At 51.5% G+C, this 14,840-nt stretch overlaps 7 protein-coding genes across 7 annotated transcripts; 3 read left to right on the forward strand and 4 right to left on the reverse strand.

Annotated features, from left to right (window-relative positions):
* The first annotated feature begins 46 nt into the window (after positions 1–46).
* On the forward strand, positions 47–1,555 carry COCSADRAFT_33674 (glycosyltransferase family 8 protein). The gene is made up of 2 exons (XM_007697408.1): positions 47–519; positions 576–1,555. Exons 1-2 carry the CDS (start codon positions 99–101, stop codon positions 1,298–1,300), a joined length of 1,146 nt encoding a protein of 381 aa, XP_007695598.1. The 5' UTR covers positions 47–98; the 3' UTR covers positions 1,301–1,555.
* Positions 1,556–2,701: 1,146 nt separating this feature from the next.
* COCSADRAFT_33675 (glycoside hydrolase family 20 protein) lies at positions 2,702–4,872 on the forward strand. The gene has a single exon (XM_007697409.1). It carries the CDS (start codon positions 2,943–2,945, stop codon positions 4,764–4,766), a length of 1,824 nt encoding a protein of 607 aa, XP_007695599.1. The 5' UTR covers positions 2,702–2,942; the 3' UTR covers positions 4,767–4,872.
* Positions 4,873–5,060: 188 nt separating this feature from the next.
* Positions 5,061–5,980, reverse strand: COCSADRAFT_33676 (uncharacterized protein). Its single transcript, XM_007697410.1, has 3 exons — positions 5,852–5,980; positions 5,664–5,738; positions 5,061–5,563 (listed from the first exon to the last, which is right to left on the reverse strand). Exons 1-3 carry the CDS (start codon positions 5,883–5,885, stop codon positions 5,328–5,330), a joined length of 345 nt encoding a protein of 114 aa, XP_007695600.1. The 5' UTR covers positions 5,886–5,980; the 3' UTR covers positions 5,061–5,327.
* A 691-nt stretch (positions 5,981–6,671) lies between these two features.
* Positions 6,672–7,937, reverse strand: COCSADRAFT_70600 (uncharacterized protein; the record flags this gene model as incomplete). The annotated part of the gene is made up of 1 exon (XM_007698134.1): positions 6,672–7,937. A coding segment is annotated over one exon (1,266 nt), but the record flags the coding sequence as incomplete, so codon positions are not given.
* Positions 7,938–8,237: 300 nt separating this feature from the next.
* COCSADRAFT_33678 (uncharacterized protein) lies at positions 8,238–9,272 on the reverse strand. Its single transcript, XM_007697411.1, has 2 exons — positions 8,380–9,272; positions 8,238–8,324 (listed from the first exon to the last, which is right to left on the reverse strand). Exon 1 carries the CDS (start codon positions 9,248–9,250, stop codon positions 8,561–8,563), a length of 690 nt encoding a protein of 229 aa, XP_007695601.1. The 5' UTR covers positions 9,251–9,272; the 3' UTR covers positions 8,238–8,324; positions 8,380–8,560.
* A 154-nt stretch (positions 9,273–9,426) lies between these two features.
* On the forward strand, positions 9,427–10,289 carry COCSADRAFT_50059 (uncharacterized protein; the record flags this gene model as incomplete). Its single annotated transcript, XM_007697449.1, has 2 exons — positions 9,427–9,769; positions 9,832–10,289. Coding segments are annotated over 2 exons (801 nt in total), but the record flags the coding sequence as incomplete, so codon positions are not given.
* An 841-nt stretch (positions 10,290–11,130) lies between these two features.
* On the reverse strand, positions 11,131–14,517 carry COCSADRAFT_157220 (uncharacterized protein; the record flags this gene model as incomplete). The annotated part of the gene is made up of 1 exon (XM_007698135.1): positions 11,131–14,517. The coding sequence occupies one exon, from the start codon at positions 14,515–14,517 to the stop codon at positions 11,131–11,133; it is 3,387 nt and encodes a 1,128-aa protein (XP_007696325.1).
* Positions 14,518–14,840: the final 323 nt, after the last annotated feature.

Here is a 14,840-nt window from a genome sequence, read left to right on the forward strand (position 1 = left end):
TGTAAAGTCCGGGATTGCGCGTCACCGGTAGCCTGTCGACGTGAATCTCACAAGCAGCGGCGCGGAAATGTCAGTGCCTTGCAAACACCCATCCAGCCATGCGTCGACGGCGATCAGACGAGCTTCCGCGACTTGAGAAGAAGCTGGCATGGCCGTCATTCCGCATGCGCCGTCAATACGTGTACTACATCATCGGCTTTGTATTCGCATGTTGGGTGCTGTACCCAACCCACAAGCCCGTACCCGAGACGGTTGGTGTCGTCAAGATCAACTGGTCAAACTATGCATACAGCGTCTATGCAACCGATAGCGCATCGCTCTGTCACGCCGTGATGGTGCTCGATGCGCTTGGTCGGTTTGGTAGCAAGGCGGACCGTGTTCTCTTTTACCCTGAGCATTGGGACACGACTGTAGAGAGCTCCAGAGACCGAGACAGTCAGCTGCTCAATTTGGCACGCGATGTCTACAAAGCCAAGCTGTATCCTGTCAAACCGCTTCAGGTCGCCGGTCGAACAGAGAGTATGTCAGGCTTGCTAAAATCCGACACTGTAGATACATGGCTAACGCTACTACAGCTGAGTGGCTATGGGATGAAACAGTTACCAAGCTGATGGCTTTTTCTCTCGAGTACTACGACCGTGTCATCTCTCTGGATTCAGACATTACGCTTCTCAGCCCTCTCGATGAGCTCTTTCTCCTCCCTCCTACGCCAATAGCCATGCCGCGTGCATACTGGACCGACAGCAAGCCCTGGCCATTGTCGACGAAGCTTATGGTGATTCAACCTAATGCGAAACAGCTGGAAAAATTCAAAATACTCATGGAAGGCGGTGGTGACAGCATGCTGGTCAGGATGCATCGATACGACATGGAGATTTTGAACGAACGATATGAGGAGAGTGCGTTGGTTTTGCCACACCGCCCGTATGCTCTTCGCACGGCAGAGTTCCGAAAGCATGAGCATGCAGACTACTTGGGTGACGCCGACGAGAAATGGGATGCCGAGAAAGTTTACAAAGAAGCCAAAGTCATACATTTTAGCGACCATCCATTGCCACCGCCATGGTTCACATGGCCTGGCGGCAGTGTCTCGGAGATGCAACCCGACTGCAGGGGGAACGGCGAAGGAAGCTGCGCTGAAAGACGGATATGGACGGGTTTGTACCAAGATTTTCAGAACCGTCGCAGGGACGTCTGCAAACTACTGAGCGTTCCCGCGGCCCCATGGGCTTTGCTCAAGCAGCAGGCGGGATTCAATACGACAAGTACCGAGCATGTTGCGCCTCAAGCGTCCAGCTGAATGATTGCACTTGCGATGATGCAATAGTACTTGAGCGTAAGGGCTCCGCGGTGCTCCGATCGTATAATTGGACTCGGCCCACATAGTAAGCAGGCATACACGGAGGTAACTTTATCAAAGGTAAAAACAAATGCCACGGATGTCGAGAGCCAATCACTTGGACTATGAGGACATTTCTTACAGCATAGATTAACGGCACTGGTGACACGAATACTCAATCGAGTCAGCTAGGCGGTATACATACACCTACTCGCATCTAATAATAGTGTTGTGGGTGAATTTCTTTGAACTTTATGCATGGCAGTGCGAGTGCGTCGTCTTGGACTGACGGACCGACTGCTTGGCTTTCCCAAGACCCATGGCTTGTATGAAACGGCAGACTGAACCATGCTCATCAGCCCAACAGACCTTGCGCAATGATGTGGTGACACGCAGTATCCGCGTCATCTCCTTGTCCGTACCGCGCGCCTGCGCGTTTGCTCTGCATTCCAACGCACCGCTGAACTGCATCTGCTGGTCGTTTGTTTTCACAACGCATCTTTGTCGACTAGGTGCATATAAAGAGCAGCACGTGACATTAGTCTGCCTGCACCCCACCACGCGCTATGAAAGAAAGTCCTGCAAGGCATAGTATAGCCAATTCAACGCTCACGGCAGTCGCCATAGGCGCACAGCCGAAGACGGGCGGCACGGGCATCTTACTTGACACTTTCTTTGGTCAGGATGGCAGCAGAATCTCCGAAGTAACATGCCATTGTTCATTCGACTGCGTCATGCACCCGGCCAGGTTGAAATCCTACGCGAGAGCTCACAACAAACGGCCCGCGACGTGCACGCTCACCTCAGAAGGTTAAAGGGACTTTTGTCGGTACGCCCAATCATTCCGACAAAGGCTGGTGGACGTAGGGCATGTTTACACAAGGTAGGATGACAGCGAGCTCCGAGTGCCAGCCGTTTGTTCTAGCGCCAGAGGGCGATCTGCAGTCGGGTGGCGGGGGGTGATCATGTTCCCCAAGCCCCCCCCCCCCAGCAAGCAGCAGTCAGCTCCTCCCAATGCCAGGACTGCCATGTCTCAGATATCATAGGATGCGGAGAAGGAGTGTGGCATTGCAGGGACACTAGCAGTAGTGTGCTAACCGACACGAAGAGCAACGATAGGGTTGCAACACCAGGACAGCCACCAGGCACGCGGTACGGCGCGAAAGGGGGCGAGTATGGGTGTGGGTTGCAGTGGAGAGGCTTGGGTGTGGGTTACGCTATGCAGCAAGGCTGAGTGACCGACTGGCTAGCACGGATTCAGGGGGGCGCGCTCCCGATGGCGCATCATGCAGGCCGTGATCTGTGTCGACCTTGACAGTGAATGGACTAGCATGACTGGCCTAATACCCCAGCTGCGCGCCGTGAAAGGTTGGCCTTTGTCAATGCGGCAGACATTGAAATAGTGCCCCTTCCTCTCCACCACCTCTCCACCTTGGTATATAACAATCCCGCGGCTGTGCACATTCGTTCCTTTTTGTTTAATACTCATCGACGAAGTGCCTGGATTCCTGACCTCACTTCGTTGCTGTGTATACTTGGTCCTTCAGCGTGTAGTCCCTTTTGATTCGACGGTATATCGTCGACATCGACAACAACAATAACAATGCGCGACCTCACATTAGCCTCAGTCCTGACGGCCTCAGCCCTGTTCGCCCGACGAACTGGAGCTGTTGCTGTCAACCCTCTCCCCAAGCCTGCCAGCATTACCTGGGGCGACTCAGGATGTTTTGCCGTCGGATCAATCACTCTGGATGGCCCCGACAACAAGGTGCTTTCTGATGCATTCAGCCGAATGACAAAGACCGTCACCGACCTCATGTGGATCCCTGCGGGTATCGAGGCCCCGGTGAGGGAGTTTGAACCTTTCCCAAAGAATGGGTCCAAGAAGAAGAGGAGGAATACCCCTACTGTCTCTGCTGGAAACTGCACGGACACTATTAGCACAGTCAAGGTCGATATTGCCGACACCAATGCCCAGCTCCAACATGGCGTCGACGAGTCGTACAAGCTTGAGCTTGCCGCTGGATCAAGCAGCGTTCACATCACTGCTGGAACCGTTTACGGTGCTCTCCACGCCTTGACCACCATGCAGCAAATCGTCATCAACGACGGCTCAGGCAAGTTGATTATCGAGCAGCCCGTCTCCATTGACGACAAGCCCCTCTACCCTGTCCGCGGTATCATGATTGACTCTGGCCGCAACTACATCTCCAAGGCCAAAATCCTTGAGCAGATTGACGGAATGGCGCTTTCCAAGCTCAACGTCCTTCACTGGCACATGGTCGACACGCAGTCATGGCCCATTGAGATCAAATCGTACCCAGACATGACAAAGGACGCCTACTCGGCCAACGAGGTCTACTCTCAATCCGTTCTCAAGGAAATCGTCGAGTACGCCGGTGCCCGCGGTGTGCGCGTCATCCCAGAAATCGACATGCCGGGCCACGCCAGCTCTGGCTGGGAGGAAATTGACAAGGAAATCCTAACCTGCGAGGATAGCTGGTGGTCCAACGACGACTGGCCGCTCCACACTGCCGTGCAGCCCAACCCGGGTCAGCTCGACATCCTCAACAACAAGACGTACGAAGTCACTGGCAAGGTGTACAAGGAACTCGCCACCATCTTCCCCGACAACTGGTTCCACATTGGCGGCGACGAGCTCTTCATGAACTGCAACAACTTCTCCTCTCTCGCCCGCGACTTCTTCGCCACCGGCAAGACAATGGGCGACCTCTACCAAGTCTGGGTCGACCGCGCCCTGCCCAACTTCCGCTCTCAAGTTAACAAGACCTTCATCATGTGGGAAGACGTCAAGATCTCCGCCTCCGTCGCCGCCACCGGCAACGTCCCCAAGGACATCATCCTCCAGGCCTGGAACAACGGCCTCGACCACATCTCCAACCTCACCTCGCAGGGCTACCGCGTCATCGTCTCCAGCTCAGACTTTATGTACCTCGACTGCGGCTACGGCGGCTATGTCAGCAACGACCCCCGCTACAACGTCATGGTCAACCCCAATGCCGCCGATGGCGTCGCCAATTTCAACTGGGGTGGCAACGGTGGATCCTGGTGCGCGCCCTACAAGACATGGCAGCGCATCTACGACTATGACTTCACTCAGGGTCTCTCTGCTGAGCAAAAATCCCTGGTCCAAGGTGCCATTGCGCCCCTCTTCGGCGAACAAGTCGACTCGGTCGTTATCTCCCAGAAAATCTGGCCCCGTGCTGCCGCGCTTGCGGAACTCGTGTGGTCGGGAAATAGGGATAAGGATGGCAAGAAGAGGACTACCGAGTTGACCCAGCGCATCTTGAACTTTAGGGAGTACCTGGTTGCGAACGGCGTGCAGGCTACCACTCTCATGCCCAAGTATTGTCTGCAGAACCCGCATACCTGCGATTTGTATCTCAACCAGACGGTTATTTCGTAGATTGATGGTTTGGGGAGAGTGGAGAATATATGGGTATGAATATTTTGATTTCATGCGGACTTTTGTGGGTTGAAAGATGAATTGTGAGGCAAGGCAGGAGGAGGGGGGGGAGGGGGGGGGCGGTTTGCTATTATGTGAATGATGGCCTTTTTATGTATTTATTTATCTTATTATATTCACTTTCTGACATATCTCTTCTCCGTTGAAATGTAGTATGGTTCATGATCATGTCTATCTCTGTGCTTACTCATTCATCACTGCAGAAGAGGGTGCATTTTACACGGGAAAATATGCCTATCAGCTGAGGGGATGTATTGCAAAGTAGACCTGACCTGAATAATCAACCAAGACCGCCACAGGAGTCCGAGTAGTTTTGCTTTTCACAATACGCCAGCTCGGAAAATGATACAATTTATTTGCTTCCTGATTGGTACCACGCTATTGAAAAAGAGAAGAAAAAGAAAGTAAAATGAGACACCATAGCACTCTGCAGCTGGACCCACATGTACCTGCATCCACAAAATAGTGCATCTCGTTTGGCTGTGTTCACCCCCACCACTACTATGGCGACCTCAAGTCCTTGGCCGTAAGCACTTCTTTTGCAGCCTCCATCTCAGGAGACGTAATCTCCTGTTCCCCGAGCTTGTTTGAACTGCCTGATGTCGATGATGACGACGAAAAAGGTTTCTTCAACACGTTCTTGATCTTTTCACCTAAGGGTTTATGTTGTTCAGGACCATCGTTGATAGAATCATCTATCGTGGACGAGTCGGTAGAAGAGTGGGAGGTGACTGGCTCTGCAGATATACATTAGTGAACTGTCCAAGGCTGTATTGGGGAGCGACACAGCCGACGAAAGCACACTGGAGTTGGAGGCCATTGACAAGGGTTACGAACCTTGAAATTGAGCACTAACGTCGGATTGCGATGAAAAGGTGCTAGTGGCTTCAGGAAGAGCTCCGACTGGTGGCTCTACAATGTATTAGCATGTTATGGCCTCATTACCAATCAATCATTCGTGGTTTCTTCTTCTGGCGAGACTCTTGAACAAAACAGGAAGGGTGGCATGAAACAGGATACCATACCTCTGAACTGTGCGCTCTGGTTTGTAGTAGCCATAATTATTGTGATTGGTTAAAGGCAGTCGACCAAGAATAATAGTCTAGATATGTAAATCTGACGTAGCAAACTTGCATCTGCGGTGGGGGGAAAAGGTGCAGTAATATACAAACAAACTGGCGCTACGTCACCGGCTGACTGGGCGCCTGGGCGTCTCGTGGCTGATGCGCGTTCGTATGATGAGATGCTTGGGAGCCAACTTGACTTGAGTGGTTGGCAAACGCATCTCGCCCCGCTTATCCCGCATAGCAGTGGCTAAGATCTAGATTTTTGAACCCTGAACAACGGCACCGTCTTGGGCCAAGCGTTTGTCAAAGTCGTTCTAGCTCGATCTGGAAAGAGACCCTGAGGTCTAGCCTTCTTGACCATCTGGGCACGCCGATCGGAACAAGACCAAGATTTCATACCAGTCTAGATGATTCGGATGGTATGTAGCCCATTTTCATAGCGTAGGCACGGCAGGCGAGCCTTTGTATCTTCGCTCAAGTCTGCCAGCATCATTTCCTTCTCAGCGGGCGTATCAGTCGAGATCAAACCAATTCTCTCAAACAACGTCATTTCCTTGTCCACAAGTCTAAGCACAAGTCCATGAGCCCACCCCGATGTGTCTTCTTTTATACAGGGCGTAAAGAATAGACGCTTTTGTGCGTTATCTTCAACCCAGTTGGTGTCCTGCATAGTGTCTGGCAAGAAATATATCGTTGACGAGGAATCATCTTCAGTGGTTTCAGCCTGTTGGGAGATAGCTTCGCTATCAAAGGCCATACACAATACTGTTTGAAGCCTTTCGGGTTTGGACAGCCTCACTGGTTTGAGAACCCCGCGTAGGTCTAACCAACCTCCGGTGACTGCGCCTGTAGTATCCTCGGTTGCATGGGATAGTACAACATCCTCCACATGTATGAGTAGTTCTCGATCCTCCCAATCCAGATTTGGACGTATGCGTCCATCCACTGATGCCCAAGACCAAGTTGGTGACCGATAAACTAACGGACGAGGAAGTAGGCCCGAAGGACTAACAGACCACAATAGCGAGTCTTCCAACTGACTATGCCACATACCCGCTACATATGTATCTTCAAGACGAGCCATGAAGAATTTTGCTATACCAGAAAGGGCTATCAACTTATCGGTTGAAACCGACAAGTCCATAGGAGAATACTGGGAAACAACATCACTGTACCAAAGGTTTCTCAAGTCCTCCCCATATCTATCAGGTAATACAGAAAGATCTTCTTGTTTCCAAAGCCTGGACTTTATGGACGCAGTTGTAAGCTTTGTGATGACACTGGGGAGCCCTTTAGGAAATGTCTCGCATACGGTGCGCTCGTTGCATTCGAAGAAAAGCTGATCACGGAAGAAATGAAGGTTACGCGGGGCCAGGAAACGTTCTTGAAAAACCCAGCCACGGTTGTGAAGAGGAGACTTGTCCAAGTTGTGTAACCACAGCATAAGGTCCGTCATTAAATAGTCAGTGCAGCCTGTTCCTGATCCAAATTCTTTTGTATTGACTGCAACACGCTGACAACCTAGAGGTAATGGGGGGTGGTGTCGGAAAAGTCCTTTTGTACCGTCGTCTGCATCTGCTGCTGCAATGTTGAGGTAGGAATGCATGTATACCTTGTCCATTAGACCTGCTTCATAATACCAATCGCGAAGATTGTCTCCCTCTTGAATAATGCACAGGGAATCTATCCACAGGTATTGAATCCCGAGTCTTCTGGACACTTGGATGGCCTCTTGGAACGTTCTAGGCATCTCAGCCACCAAAAAGCGGTGATTTGGATCGGACGCCGCTGACTTTGTAAGTTGAAGAGGTCTTGTATTGCCCCAGCGGTGACTCAAAGTAGCATAATGTTCATTGAGTGACGTCTCCGCTGTGCGTATGAGCCGCACGTAGCCCTCCTTTCCGTCAGACTCAACTAGATGCAAAAGACGCGTTGGATACCATGATGTGCCATCTTTATGGGAATTGCATCGCGGGTGTGATTGAACGCAGTCTCGCAGCCACATGGAAGCCAGCTCAAATGATGCATTAGAAGAGGTATGGTCAGCAGTGACGTCGCCCTCTGCGTAAACATCACACTCCGATTCGCCTGCTGCTTGATCAGCATACGCACTAGTTTTGTGGAGGAGAAACATACCATTATCCTTTTGTAGCATGAACATGCCTGCCCTGTGTGAAAGCTCGGGGAACAGTTCTCTGTGAAACTGGACAAGAAAGACGATTGATTCCGGTATCGTGTCAAATATCAACTGAGCAGAAGTGATGAATTCTGGGTGCAGAGCATCACCGTTGGTGTTTCCAATGTCATTAGATTCAAGATCACGCAATGATTTTCGTTCAAACCCCCAATATCTGTCGAAAATGGGTCGGCAAACAGGACACCCATTCTCTGCCGATATAACCAATGATTTCCGCGTTAAATGGTGAAGACACTGGTTGTGATATTGTCAAAAACCTACTTTGACCATTTATGATTTGTTAACCTACCTCGACAAATGGTAGAGTTTTGCCGCAATCATCCAGCTCACTTTGGCTTGTTGCGGAGCTAATGACATGACGGCGGTGCTGAAGAACACCGATACAGGTTTCGCAGAACATTTCTGATGGTTTATCCTGGAGAGAAGCTGGCGTGGTTGTCGGAAGAGCAGGCTGTGGTTTTACAGTCTCGTCACCCCGCGCTTTGTGCTAGCGAATTGGCTGCAGCCTTGAGCCGCTCCTTCCTCCCCTCCTTCCAAGCCTTGTCGAGCGCCTCAATCTTCCCACCCAGAACCTGAATATTGCCTGGTTCAAGCATAACAACGCCTCTTCTTACATCAGAGTCTTTCAAAACAAGTTTCGCACCCATGGCCATGTTTGTGTGGAGGCCATCGATGCCTCTTAGATCTATGGCATAAATCTTGAAGGCTTTGGCATCCTGAAGGAGAAGCTTGAAGGGACCTTTACTTTGCGCAGGCGCCGTAGCCTCGGTAGCAGCCTCGTTGTCTTGTTTGACTACGCGCACAATTTCTCTTCCTTTGGTCGTCTCGCCCCGGTCTTTTGCTTCGATGGCTTCGACTTGGGACCAGCGCGAGTGTCCGATATCCTCAATGTCAAGCACCTGGCAGACAACAGGGCCAGGAATGATGCGGGACTGTGTATTTCCATTGAGTACATCGCTAGGAAATACTGAGCTGGGCGGCTGACTTAGTGATTTTGTGATATCGGTTGCCAGTAGACGGAAAAGTAATGTTTGCTTTAATGCGGGCAGTGGTGTATTCGGCCGGGTGGTGGATAGAAAACTCTCGAGCCACGCCGCCGTAGGATAGAGATGGCGGGCATTGAGATGACGTGTTAGTTCAGCTGCAATGTTAGTCGCCATGATCGGAATCTTGTACGTTTGTGAGTTTTATGCAAAAGCCATGTGTGAAACAGTTGCAGTATGTAGCCGACGCGACGCGTAGAATGACGTGGGGCTCCTCGGCCCTTGACATGAAGCTCCAACGTACACACTCTAAACATTCCTAAACCCCCAAATCCTACAGCACATATAACAACATGTCGACAATAGCCTCTCCCCGCCCCAGCTCGTCCATCCGCACCCCCTCATTAACCCGCACATCCATCGACAGCAGCTCGTCGCACCGACCACCCCCGCAGCCCGCCCGCCGCAACCGCGCCGCTCTGCGCGAATTCTATGGCCTCAAACCCGCACCCAAAGACGTAGGCACCGATGTGAGGATATCCGAGGAAACGACGACCAACCCATTGGGGCCCGAGGAAGACGAGACACTGACGGAGCTGGATGCCTCGGACTTCAACGCAGAAGCCTACGTGGAGAGCCTGCTTGCGAGAGAGGGACTCAAGGGTGTGTTGAAAGTAGAAGCAGACTTGATATCACGTATGTTGGTCCAACACAAGCATAGAGTGAAAGAAAGAACGGACAGCTAACCACGGGAATAGAAATCCGGAATCTGGACAGCGACCGCAAATCTCTCGTGTACGATAACTACTCCAAACTACTTTCTGCTACCAGCACCATCCGCCGCATGCGTGGCAACATGGATCCTCTTGCACCTACCACGCACACGCTTGGGCCTGCCATATCGCATATTGCCGAGACAGCTACGGCACTGTCGTCTTCGTTGCACGAGACCCACCAACCGAAACAAGAAGGATTAGGAATCAGTATGCGGGGAGAACAAGACAGGGTAGAGGCAGACAAGAAGCGGAAGCAGAAGGAGACTGTAAAGTGGGTGCTCGACACACCAAGACGGCTGCAGATACTGGTTGACCAGGAGTGCGAGGAGGAGGCAGAAAAGGAGTGGGAGGAGGTTAGTGCGATACTGGATAAGTGGAATGGGGTGACTGGTGTGCAAGAGCTTAGGGAACAGTGCGAGGCCATTATGGAAGAAGAAGAAGAATGAAATAGGTCGGAGTCCGGAACCAGCACGCGACAGTTCCGGGATCCCCCAATCATCAAAGTAATGTCAATCCTCGCGTGCCGGGACGCCCGGTGTAACGGGACACTTTTTCTTCCGGACGCCCAGCATGCTCACACAACATATGTAAATTGGCCGGTTCAATGTGCATGTATACTCTAGCACTAGTCCTCCTACTGCATCCCCGTCCGACATCAGAGAACGCGTTGCTAACTGTGCTGTCGCTCTTTTTGTTAGTGCTGTCAACCAACCCTCTCTAAGAACCCCCCTGCTTGTTTGCGGCTACGTATATCCGCCAAGAGCTCGGCGGGTTAGAAAGCGAGCCAAGAAGGCGAAGATGAAGACTCTCGCCCTAGAAAGTCAATTTAAGGCATGGAGTGTGCAGTCCGGCAATTTCTCCGCGCGAAAGGTAGAATCGTCACAACGCAGCTACCTGGCCGTACGTCTTAAGCGAGCTTTCAGCTACAGTAGCGTGCTGAGATGTCTGCAACTCTTACTGCGCACTGTGGCTGGGGGTTGTAGCGCTGAAAGTGATATCTCGGGCTGCTATTATTCCCGACGCTACAAGTAACTAATCATAGCATAGTCTTAAGTTCCCAATCTCCAGTGCGCGCAACCCTTATTATGCGAAGCTACTAAGTACTTTGGTATAATAATATACTCTATAACAAACTTGCTATGCTGCTAAATACACTAGTAAGGTAAAAGAGGAAGGCAGGTTTACTTGCCCTTGTACAAAGCTATGCATCTAGCTAGATAATTACTTAAATACTACTCGCTTGGCTTCTATGCTTCGACCTCTCCATCTGAAACTTGCTAGTCAAGACTGCTTACATGACAAAAGCACTTCGCTACGGTGTTGGCGACATGCTCGGGTAGTAGGGTGGTGCTCTCCAAAGACAACGCTGTACCCGTCACACGCCCTGTTGTACAGATTAAGAGATTCCTTGTAGTCACAGAGCGTCGCAAGCAGGTGAGCAAGGCAGTACACGCTAGTGAGCGTGTGGGGGTGCTCGCGCCCAAGCACCTTCTCTCTTGCTTCCAGCGCTCGTCGATGCATCGCTTCTGCCTCCTCGTACTTGCCCTGCCTCTCTAGCACTAACCCAAGGTTATTGATGTTGGTGAGCGTGTGGGGGTGCTCGCGCCCAAGCACCTTCTCTCTTGCTTCCAGCGCTTGTTGATGCATCGCTTCTGCCTCCTCATACTTGCTCTGCCTCTCTAGCACCGACCCAAGGTTGCTAACGCTAGTGAGCGTGTCGGGGTGCTCGCGCCCAAGCACCTTCTCAGATCCTTCTAGCGCTCGTCGATGCATTGCTTCTGCCTCCTCGTACTTGCCCTGCCTCTCTAGCACTAACCCAAGGTTACTGACGCTAGTGAGCGTGTCGGGGTGCTCGCGCCCAAGCACCTTCTCTCTTGCTTCCAGCGCTCGTTGATGCATTGCTTCTGCCTCCTTGTACTTGCCCTGCCTCTCTAGTACTAACCCAAGGTTACTAACGCTAGTGAGCGTGTAAGGGTGCTCGCGCCCAAGCACCTTCTCGTACCCTTCTAGCACTCGTCGATGCATCGCTTCTGCCTCCTCGTACTTGCCCTGCTTCTCTAGCACTGACCCAAGGTTGCTAACGCTAGTGAGCGTGTCGGGGTGCTCGCGCCCAAGCACCTTCTCAGATCCTTCTAGATCTCGTCGATGCATTGCTTCTGCCTCCTCGTACTTGCCCTGCCTCTCTAGCACTACTCCAAGTTTGCTAACGCTAGTAAGCGTGTCGGGGTGCTCGCGCCCAAGCACCTTCTCTCTTGCTTCTAGATCTCGTCGATGCATTGCTTCTGCCTCCTCGTACTTGCCTTGCTTCTCTAGCACTACCCCAAGTTTGCTGACGCTGGTAAGCGTGTCGGGGTGCTCACGCCCAAGCACCTTCTCTCTTGCTTCTAGCGCTCGTTGATGCATTGCTTCTGCCTCTTCGTACTTGGCCTGCTTCTCTAGCACCGACCCAAGGTTGCTAACGCTAGTGAGCGTGTCGGGGTGCTCGCGCCCAAGCACCTTCTCTCTTGCTTCTAGCACTCGTCGATGCATTGCTTCTGCCTCTTCGTACTTGCCCTGATCCTCTAGCACTAACCCAAGGTTATTGACGCTAACGAGCGTGTCGGGGTGCTTGCTACCTAGTACTCTCTTCCTCGACTCCATCACTTGCATATAGAGCTCTTCAGCTCTCTTATATTGTCCATCGCTCTGCAAAGCCCTAGCGCAATTTTCTGTAAGATTTGTTCTCTCCTCGTTATCGTTCTTCTCACTATGCGATAGTGCATATTGAGCGTGCGGCAGTAGTCGCCTCCATTTGCTTCTGTTACTGTAATCGTTATTCGGAAATACCTGGAGCAGCCGCGTGACTGCACGCTGAGTGAATTCATGAAGCCGTCCCTGCATATGCAGCTGCTCTTGTAAGGCTTGGTGCACTAATCGATGTACGTCAAATGCTGACTCAGCAGGTCGCCTTGTGATAAGCGCATACCTATCAAGTATCATGATCGCATCTACACGGGCCTGTGGCGAAGCTGCCTCAAGTAGGTCGAGCGGAATATCCTTTCGGTCTACGCACGCAGCAATGTAAAGCTGCTCTGCAGCAATAGCATTACTCTGCCAGACTTGACCTATAGATAGAGATAGTGTAGCAGCTACAGCCTTTTTTAGACTAGACTCTCCTTGCTCGCCTTTACCCAAGTTATTGCTATGCTTAAGAGCTGCTTTGTCGTGCTCGTGTAGTCGTGCATGGTACTGCTGTACTGTTATATTGCTTGCATTTATGCACGCTGCCGCTTGCGATACTGCTAGAGGCAGGTGCGATAGTTCTCTTAGCAAGCGTATGGCTCCTGGCTGCTCAGCATTAGAGAGCGGCGTTGTCAAACGGGATTGTAACATCCTCAGCGCCGTGTCTGACGTCAGCTCACGCAGTGCTACCACATCCTGTGGAGCAAGCGTCTTAGCCGTGTCGCTTTCTGTTGTTGTGAAAACGACAGAACACAGCTTAGATTGCGGCAGAAAGTCGGCCAAGTCTGCAGCTTCTGCCGTTGACGAGCCACTATGCTGGACAGTTGTGTTTTTAACGTTGTCGAAAATTAGTAAACACTGCCGCGTACTCAGCTTTGCTATGCAATGTTTCACAATCTGCTCTGTGTCTGCCTGGTCACTGTCATAACTAGGAACGCTGAGCTTCTGTGCAACACTAGTATAGGACTGGTCGAGACTGTCTTTGTCGCTCGCATCAATCCAGAAGACTGAGCAATGCTTGTGTTTCTTTCGTGTTCTGTGTGCGACCTCGAGCGCGAGCTGCGATTTACCTGTTCCGCCAGACCCAACTATTGCAAGCGTCGAGGTAGTCTGTGTGTTGCTAAAGAGCTTCGCTTCTAGTTCAGCGAGCTGTAGTTCACGACCCACAAAAGACTTATTGCGCGCGAACGGAATGATCGACGGTGCGAGGCCGGCTCCCTCCACTTCAGCCTGCAGTCTTTCCAACGCACTCTCCCTTCCTTCGCCATAGGTTGCAGGCATAGAGACGCTAAGAAGTCCAAGCAGGCAGTATACCATATCTTCTGTCTCGGTTGTTTCGCGACCGCTAACCCATCGCATGCGCTCAGATATGCTAAACTGGTTGAGGGGACAGTTGCGCAGCGCTGCAGGCGGAATACTGGTGATGCTGTGCAGTAATTGGTCGAGAGAGGTTTTGTCGCCTATCCACTGCCCTTCGCATGAGAAGAACTCCACAGATGCTGGCGCTATCAGCTCCTGCAGCGTCCATCCGCGAGTGAACCACTTGCTCCGCCGAAGCGATATGTTCCAATCCCTGCATAAGACAGACCCTATCGAGGTCAAGGTCGACGCCGACACATCTGACAAGAAAACGTAGCATCGTACCGCATTCTTGTACCACTGGAACATCGAGTTGATCGCCTTAGAGCGCTCACTGTTGTTCCATCTGTCGATGCAGCATGTGTCAATCCAGAAGTACTGCAGCCCGTCCTGAGCTGCTTGTTCGGCACAGAACCGTAGCTTCTGGTAGCCTTCCTCTTTCTTTTTGTAGTTTCCATTAAATATGTCTTCAATAAGAATCTCAGAGTCGCCCCATCGGTGCGATAGAATAGCGTAGGGCGGTATCGGCTTGCCGCGAAAGTCTGTCAGGATCAGTCTGCCCAGTGCGTTTAAATGGAGGAGCCGCATGGCGCTTGCAGCTCGGACTTTAGTCTAAAGAACTAGAGGCATAAACAACTTTTGTAGTAGATGAGTGAGAGCAGAATGTTAGCAGGAGTAGAATGGCATCTTTACGATAAAGCAGAGAAGGCAGCCTGGTGAGGCAGTGCACGCAACCAGGCTGAAGATGCTGCTGGCTGCATCAAACGCCCAGCGTCCTGCACTGCCTCCCCTCACTATTTACGCTAAGGCAGTGTTTGCCTTGCAAACTTATGGCAGAAGAGTGCATATATAGATAAGGTGCTAGCAAAATAGCTAACTAATCTATGAAGATTATCATTATAGCGTCTCGC

Source organism: Bipolaris sorokiniana, assembly GCF_000338995.1.
Source record: "Bipolaris sorokiniana ND90Pr unplaced genomic scaffold COCSAscaffold_2, whole genome shotgun sequence".
NCBI lineage: Eukaryota > Fungi > Ascomycota > Dothideomycetes > Pleosporales > Pleosporaceae > Bipolaris > Bipolaris sorokiniana.